Raw genomic sequence first — 9,121 nt, forward strand, 5'->3', positions numbered from 1 at the left:
TCTTTCCCTCTGTTCCCCACCTGCAACCGTTGCGACCGTTAACACAGGGAGAGAAACGCTATAAAAGGCAAAGCCAGAATGCGCCCTTGGAATTGATTCTGAGGCTGCTCAGCTCTCGGTGCCTCGGAGCCTCAACATACTGTGAAAATATCAGTATGCTCCCGATTCGTTATGATGAACGTCTGGAAATCTCATCCCCCTCATCCGTCTTTTTGTCGGTGGTTTCCAGATAACATGGCAGAAAAACGTCGAGAGAGAAGTAAATGCGCTTTTTCTTTTCTTTCCTATGACTTTACATTTTCTGTCCCCAGGTAAGCGATCTAACCGCACCTGGCAGCACCATCTCTCCCTGAAAGTGCTGCGCGTGAGCGCTATGGTCTGCTCTTCACCCCTCCACGTGGTCCCAAAGGAGCAGATCATACCGTTCGCGCTATTCACCTTGAGCACTGGATACATAACCCATCATTTTAGGCTGTAACAGCAGATAAGGATGTTGCTGGCCTTAGTTTAGAGGGAGGAATCACTGTGCTTGATTATATGTATTGTTTCCCTTATATGTGATCTTTCTTCTGCTAGTTAGCCCTGACTTGCTATTGTCAAACCGATCCATCACCCCCTCCACCCTCCTCCAGTACGTTCAGCTGCACAAACAAATAAAAGCAGCCACCTACAGCTTTCCAGTCAGGGTGTGATTTGGGAGAAAACCAATACTAATAGGCCCTCTATAATTTTAACTTAAAATTTTCAATCATGTTGGAGATGGAATTCCACACGGCAACACACTGAATAGCTCTCCTGGCTTGATGGATTGCGAGGGAGCCTTGAAAAGCTGTTACCAGAGGCTCAGCAGTAAAGGAATAATTTGGGCTCAGTTGCCCAGGACTAATTTCGTTGTTTTAAACAGAATCAAGTAATGAGGTGAATCGGATGTTTAAAAAAAAAAAAAAAAAAAAAAAGGGTTCCCCACCGCTGGACTCTGAGACTGGGGCTGCTGATCTGATGGCTGATCCTCTTTTTGCCATTTTGATAGTGAAACAAGAAGTCTGGAGCAGTCAACCCTGCTGGGATGGCTATGACCATCACTGCCAAGGTGGTCTGTGACGGCACAACCATCACTGTCAAGGTGGTCTGGGCTGGCTACGACCATCACTGCCAAGGTGGTCTGTGACGGCACAACCATCGCTGTCAAGGTGGTTGAAATACTCTTTTCATACACTCTGTTGACACTGGAGGCCATCAGCTACTCTGTGGTGTTATGCATCTTTGGGTTTGCATGATTCTGTGCAAAACAGGATGCCAGTGTTAGACCCTAGAGATCCTCTGGTCCAAGCTAGGGCATCTGAGATGATATTCCTGACATCATCATTTGGTTTTTAACGCTTAGATAGCTGTTCCTCTGCTTCATGAAACTCACTGGGTCGATATTTAGCTTTTGATCATTCAGCTGTGAAATCCATGAGATCAGGAACCAATCTGTTCTTTTTAAGAGTTAGCATTAATCGTTCTCTCCTCGTTTTACATGCACCGTGCCAAGTGGACTGCATGCATATTATGTCATTTAATCTCCATAAGGACCTGTTCCTAATATTATACCCACTTAAAAGCTGAGAAAACTGAGACTTAAAGAGTTAGACTAATATTCCCAGACTTGGTAGGTTCCCCTGTTGTACATCCTTATATAAATTTATTTCTTCTTTGTAGCACTTAGGTGTAATGAATTAAGTATTTGTATCTGGAGTCAGCCTACCTAGATTCACATCCCAGTACAGCTACTCTTTGGCTACATGACTTTGGGCATGTGCTTTAATCTCTCTTTGCCTCAGTTCAAATGTCTGTAAAACCTATGATCATTCGTCTGTAATATGGGGCTGTAACAAAACCCATCTCATAGGAGGCTTTTGTTGTTGTTTTTGAGCAGGGGTGAAAGAGAAATCCTAAACTAGAAAGAAAGTAAAACAGTAGAGTCAACCATAAAAATATATATACACTAAAACACACATATATGAAAGCCGTTAATTTACTAAGAAATCACTATGACCACAGCAATCTGAATATTGCATTTAAAAGTTATAGCATAAGCAGCTAACATCAAATAGCAGAATGGTTCAATTGAACTAGCACTTGGCAGCTCATGTAAGCCATCAGTGATAGTTTACTTTGTATTTACCTTTAATAATGATATGCTATGAAAAAAACTTAGCATATGATTATAACCACTTTAAAGGGAAGACTGCTTTTTTTCTTTTTTTTGAATGGTGTCTGGCTATGTAAACCACTGATAAAAAAACCCACAGTTTTCAGCCCTGCCTCATCTAATCATGAGGTAAAGCATGTGACAGCCTTAGGACAATGTCTGCCATATAATACGTGTGCGATAAACGTTAGTTGTTATTCCTCACACCCGATGGCATTCTCCTACTTCACTCTAAGCCTGGTTGCTCTTGCTCAATCTCTTGCACTTAGATTTACATGGCTCCTCTGATGGACCACGTTTCACATCTGATGTAATCGGTAATCCATTGATGCAAATACCACAGTGAACTAACCTGGCAGGGAATCTATATGGGGTGGGAGAGAATAGCTGAGAGTAGATTTGACTCCTAGCCCCTTTGACCTTCCCGGTTCCCAAACAGGGAGATAAGATGAGAGGTTACATCAGTAATATGACCTTCCAACACTAACATTCCACGGCATGTGATGTGATGCACGTTGTATCGATATATTTATGCTCCAGAAGAGGGGTAGAGTCCCTGGCTTCCATGGCCCCTGGGAAGCTTGCACAGATGGACTTCAAGAGCATCCACAGGGACTTCCCTGGTGGTCCAGTGGTTAAGAATCCACCTTCCAAGGCAGGGGACACCGGTTCGATCCCTGGTCGGGGAACTAAGATTCCACATGCCACGGGGCAACTAAGCCCACGAGCGGCAACTACTGAGCCTGTGCACTCTGGAGCCCACTCGTCACAACTAGAGAGAAGCCCACGTGCCACAACTAGAGAGGAGCCCACGTGCCACAATGAAGAGCTCGCGTGCTGCAATGAAAGATCCTGCCTGCCGCAACTAAGACTTGACACAGCCAATAAATAAATAAATAAATAAATAAATAAATAAATAAATTTTAAAAATGGTTTCTCGTTAAAAAAAAAAACAAAACAGCGTCCACAAATGCCTTGAAAGGCAGGTGAGGTGAGGGTGTGCATATTTGAGGGTTTTGGGGGTTCTTTTTTTACCGGGAAGGACTCTTTAGTTTTCATCAGATTCTTAAGAATATTTGAGAAATCTCTCAGAAAAGATTAAGAAACCCCCACTAACTCCGTGCTTCCCTATTCCCAGATCGGCGACCGTGTCATGGCATTTGTCAATTACAATGCCTGGGCAGAGGTGGTCTGCACACCAGTAGAGTTCGTCTACAAGGTCCCAGATGACATGAGCTTCTCCGAGGCCGCTGCATTCCCTGTGAACTTTGTCACAGCCTACATGATGCTCTTTGAAGTTGCCAACCTCCGAGAAGGGATGTCTGTGCTCGTACACTCTGCTGGCGGCGGCGTGGTAAGTAGGCTGCTTGTGAGGCCTCCTCCCCAAGGTCAGAATGGAGAAGGTGGAGTGACACCCAGTTGATGATGAGATTCCTGTGTGAGCTGTGTCCATTCGTAGGGATGATCGCTATGGTTCTGGTGAAGCTCACATGGACGGTGGAATTCGTACAGATGATTGCGTGTGGGGTAGGATGAGCCTCAGGGATGGTTTCCCTGGAGTCTGGAAAGGTCTCCAAGATGGCGTGTTAGGACTCAGTGTGTCTCAGAGATGGATTCTGTAGAGAAGCACTCTCACTCTTGGTATCTCAGTGAGCTGTTATGTCAATCATTGTGAGACGCTTCGTAAGTCACGTACTACTAACATTATCTGAAACACCAAAATGGCAGATGATTTACTTTTTCAATAAGTTGCCACGAATTCGTGATGCTTCCCATAGTAATGGCACCCTTATTCATTTGTGTTCTGATATATTTTCTTGAGTGGGAGAGAGGTACACAGAGGTTGTCCTAGCACAACAGGAATTACACTTTAACCTAAGTCTACCCATGAGAGTGGTTGCCTGTGTGAATGTCATCTGTAAGGTGTGTTTTTGACAAGGGGGGAAATACTGGAAATTAAAATCGCTGGTCTGGAGCTAAGGGATGGCAGAGATTCCTTCCGTGGTGTGGATGGGTCTCGGTACCAGTCACTCCGTATGTATTGCGCAGCTGTCCCGTGGCACAAGCACTGTGTTCCCGTCATGGTCTACTGGGGCTGGAGAAGAACTCTGCGAGCAGGAGACATTTTACTCATTAATTCAACAATTATGTATCAAGCACATACTATGTCCTGGACTTTATGGGGACAGAGATTAAAAAGAGCAGGTCCAGATACACCGTCCGGTATCTGGTGTGAGAGGTTCTTGCTGTTGGGGATTCTGTGGTTTGATGAACTCAGAGATCAACTCCTAGGTTAGGTGTATCTTGATGTTTTCACTGGAGGTTCTACTAACATTGATTTGTTTTTGTTTTCCAATCTTGGCTTTCTACAACTACCAAAACCCTCCATAGCGTAAAGCACATTTCCGGTTTTCCTTTCCAAGAAGACAAGCTCACATACAAAAATATGAAGGCAGAGACGTGAAACTTTAGGAATGCTTTAAGAGGAGTCTCGTCAATCACTTTAGCAAATTTGCCAATGTCTTTTGACCACGAGTAAAGATACAATAAAAGTTAAAATATCCCTCGGAAAAGAAATGGATTTTGGTGCCACTGAACCTATTAACAGCAAGCAAGCCATTTAGAATGCTGGCATTTATGAGCTCGGTGTGCTCGGCATACGAAGCGTAGAGACCTGTTTTCATATTATCAACATAAGCGCCAGGCTTTACAATGGGGCTGGACTCAGTTCTGCCGAGAGTCCATGTAGAAACATCGGCACTGATGATGTTTCGTTTCATGTTTCGATTTTGTTTGTTTGTTTGAGTTTGTTCTTGGAACCAAGAGAAATGTATCAGGGACATGGGTCTCACAAAAGAGAAAAAAATCTTGGAGAATAACAAAAGTTCTTATCATGCCTTGTTCTAAGCTCACAGACGGTACAAAAGCAAGAAATAAAACGTGAAACAGATGAAGGAACTGGGGAAAAGGGACAGTGAGGGTAGGTAACTAAGTTGCTGCATGTAATGCAGGCTTTGATGTGCTAAAGCTTTGTTGAAGGCTCTTGCTTCCTAATAGTGAGTTGTGCAAAGAGAAAAATGATCAGTCACGTGCACTAATGTTCATTTGATGGAAATAAACCAGTTATTAGGAAAACCATAACTAGTACTGGGTTTTAAGACTGGGGGAATCTTTCTCTGTGGTTTCTCATAAGAAATCTATGCTAACAAGCAATGAACATCCATCAACAAAACGGTTATAATAAATGCAATTTCTGTGATGCTTTTCCTTATGGTGTGCTTGTAATGTCGTCTAATAGCACAGCAGTAATGCAACATTTAGCAAAAGCAAATACCCTAGGCCAAAAAGGATGTGGTCTGGCTTAATCCACGGACAGTTGAAGGGTGTGGTCGGACTGCCCAGCTCTCGGGTGGGTGGGTCTCCTTGAATAACGTTTTTCCAACCAAGATTTGCTAAGTGGTGTGCAGCACGGAGTTCAAGGTTTCCGTGAGAGGAAAGTTTTGTGGGCAAGTGCATAACCACGTATGTGAATGCTCAAGCAAGCCGAGGTGGAGTTGACACTGTCTTACAAAACCCAACAAGTTCTAAAGGGAGCCCAGACCATTTCACCACCCCAGGGTGGAAAGGCCAGCGAGTCGCCCCCGGGCAGAACTAGACTCCTCCCAAGAAGACAACCAGCCACGGCTCTCATGATGGGGGGGGAGCTCCCTGGGGAGTATTTTTAATGCACTACCTGTGAAACCCTGGAGCGGTGTGCAGCTGCTTCCCATCACTGTTGGGTAAGTCCGGCGCGGTTGCTGTGGTAGGGCAGGGTGATTCCCTTCCCCCCACACACAGCCCCCAGATATCTATGTCCTAGTCCCTTACATGGCAAAAGGAATTGTGCAGATGTGGTTAGGGAAAGGACCTTGAGACGGAGAGACCATCCTGGATTCTCTAGGCGTGTCCGATGTGCGCACAGGGTCCTAAGAGATGGGAGAGGGAGGGAGGAGACGTAGGGAGAGATCCAGAGATGCTGCCCTGCCGGCTTTCACGGCGGAGCGAGAGGCCACAAGCCAAGACGTGTGCGCAGTCTCTGTATGCGCAACGAGATGAGGAAAGGGATTCTCCCCTGGAGCGTGCAGAAGGAACACAGTCCTGCTAAAACCTTGATTTTAGCCGAGTGAAACCCATTTTGGGGAATTCCCTGGCGGTCCCGCGGTTAGGACGCTGCGATTCCACTGCAGGGGGCCCGGGTTCTATCCCTGGTCAGGGAACTAAGATTCCACAAGCCACGCAGCGTGGCCAGAAAACAAAAAACCAAAAAACCATTTTGGACTTCTGATCTCCAGAACTGTAATATAATACATCTGTATATAATGTAATACAGATTACATTCTTATACTATTACAGTATAAAACTCTAATAGAATAAATTGGTTTTGTTTATTTGCTTTTAGCCAGGGACTCGGTGGTAATTTGTTGCAGCAGCAACAGAAAACGAATACAGCCATTTTCTCTGGGCTGCCTCCCTTCCCAGTGTTGAAAGCCCATAGAGGCCTGAAGAAAACACAAGTAACAAGTAATAGAACTAGGATTCACACCCTAATGTGGCTGATTCTAAAATCTATTCTCTTTCCACTTGACAACCCAATCATTCATTCCTTCATGTATTCATTCATTCAACATATATTTGTTCACCTTCTACCTTAGTGCCAACTACAGACATTTCAAAGAGCCAAAGATCATGGCCTGGGTACATGTTTCCTAATTTGATGACGATGACAAAGAAAGTTCAACCTAATCAGGATAAAGTTTCCTAAACTGAGTTCATATGAAGTGTGCAGTTGTAATGGCAACAAGACTTCTGTCTGATTTTTATCAAAGGCTGTGATGGGAAATTTGCAGACAGGAAGTGAGAACTGCCACCCTAAACTGTAATATGGAAGGAAACTTTAATATATTATAGGAAAATAATTCAATCCAGAGCCAGTCACTTTCTCATTGGAACTGCCCAAGCGTCAACACTGTTCTGTCATATCTCTGAAGACACTGTTGATTTCCTCTGACAGTAGCACGGCCAGATGGTGTAAGACAATAACGCCACTAATGAAATCTTTAGAACCTGGTTGAAGGTTCCTCACAATCTCATAAAGGAAAAGTAAGAAAATACATAAGCAAGTGGGGCTCTTGTCAGGAACTTCCATAGAGGGTCTTGCTGCCAATCCCATTAACAAGCTACCACGACCTTGAGCATCTTAACTGGGGGTGTGCTCCATTTCTGGAGAATAACCTTACTGTTACCGTGTGGATATTTGCATCCGTGTCTGACATTTGATGCTTTCCGGGCTTTCAGAGCCCTTTGACCTCTTTCATCATCTCATCTGAACAGAGAGAACAGAGATGGGCCACAGATCTTGGAAAGGAAAGCAGAACTTAACTTTCCGACAGAGTTAAATGGCTACTACTCAATTATTAAGTTCTATTCATTATGGATGGGGCATTTCCCAGTGTCATTCAAATCACTTCCAAGGAGATACCACAGAGGGAGGGCCAGAATCTACAGGGGCGCATCATGAACCCCGCCCCCCCCAACCCTATATAAGGGCTCGTGCGTTGGGGGTCCTCCCTGAATGGCTTAACCATACATCATTAACCATACACCATTCTAGCATGAAACTGGGAAAGCATGGGGTGAGCAGGAATCCTTAGTGTGGTGGAGGAATGGGACATATTGGAGAGTCATTCCATGTCAGCAGAAAAGACACGGCCATCTGCAAAATCACTGTAGGAGAACAGTTTGTTGAAAACAAAACCATTGCTGATCATGAACAGCACCAACGTCTACCCAGCTACTCAAGTCAGCAGCCCCCAAATCATGGTTAAGTCGTCTTCAAGCGCCTCATGTTTGAAATCCTGTGATTCATTCTTGCCACATCATAAATGCAGTAAACGTTTGTGAATCAAAAACTGTTGCAAGCCATTTTTATGTTCTGGAAAAGTTATTTGCTGAGCTAAGGAGGGCCCCATCATTGAGTTAATCTCAGGAAAAAACTCATTCCTAGGGATCTTGTAAATTTCAGTCTAGTAAGCAATCTTTGGCGGTCTAGCTCATGCCATCCCACATTCTGAATATTCTTCTGAGTTTTCTGTCTGCATCCAGCGTGCATTATTAATTGAATGTGGCCTCCTTTTCATGGCCCTGTGGCCGTCTCACCACCCCGCATCATCCCATAGTACAGCTATGCTCAGTCTGTACCCTTCAGCACTCCAACTAGAGGGTGCATGCATGAGATCTCAGAGCTGGAAGGAGACAAAGACACCAAGTTTTGTTGCACACTAGCTGTTGAAAACGTTATTCATCTAGCCCTCATAACAACCCTCCCCGTGGGAGAGTACGTGGCAGTGAAGAGTTCAGATCACGAGCTCTAGAGCCAGACTCCCTGGGCTTAACCCCAGCTCCATCTTCCCAAGGCCTCTAAGGCTCTACTTCCTCCTTTGTAAAGTGGGGTGACAGTAGGGCTAGCCTCAGGTGCCACTCGTGTACTTGGAGCAGTGCTTGCACATGATAAGCACCCAGCGAAAATGAGCTATCGTAATTTCCCAGATTCAGAATTTCAGTGCTGTTCCCAAGGCTGCAACATCCATTAGGAGAAAAGCTCAAATGCGAACTTAAAATCCAGGGCCAGGAACTCCCAATCCAGTGCTCTTGAGACTCCCCCACAGCAGTGGCCTCGGAATCGTCTGCACCTCCCCTCCTGTCTTCTGCCTGCCCCACCCTGTGCCCTGGACAAGAGAGTCTTCACTGTAGGAAGACCTCCTGGTCCCCAGGGGCCTGCAATGCTAGGAAACAGAACCTCTGAAAATTTAAAGAGGACAAAGTGCCTCTGTCATATCCTTCATGAATAATCCAAGAGACGAGGATTAACTGCCACTCGGCATCAGCAGG

The 9,121-nt window shown here is 45.0% G+C and overlaps 1 protein-coding gene across 1 annotated transcript in view; it reads left to right on the forward strand.

Annotated features, from left to right (window-relative positions):
* VAT1L (vesicle amine transport 1 like) overlaps nt 1-9,121 on the forward strand; it is a 143,271-nt gene that overhangs the window by 25,354 nt on the left and 108,796 nt on the right. Inside the window, exon 3 of the mRNA XM_007447141.1 lies at nt 3,333-3,548. Coding sequence (XP_007447203.1) covers nt 3,333-3,548 — 216 coding nt within the window. The remainder of the gene's footprint in view (nt 1-3,332; nt 3,549-9,121) is intronic.

This window comes from Lipotes vexillifer, unplaced genomic scaffold, assembly GCF_000442215.2.
Source record: "Lipotes vexillifer unplaced genomic scaffold, Lipotes_vexillifer_v1.1 scaffold871, whole genome shotgun sequence".
In the NCBI taxonomy this organism is placed as follows: Eukaryota; Metazoa; Chordata; class Mammalia; order Artiodactyla; family Lipotidae; genus Lipotes; species Lipotes vexillifer.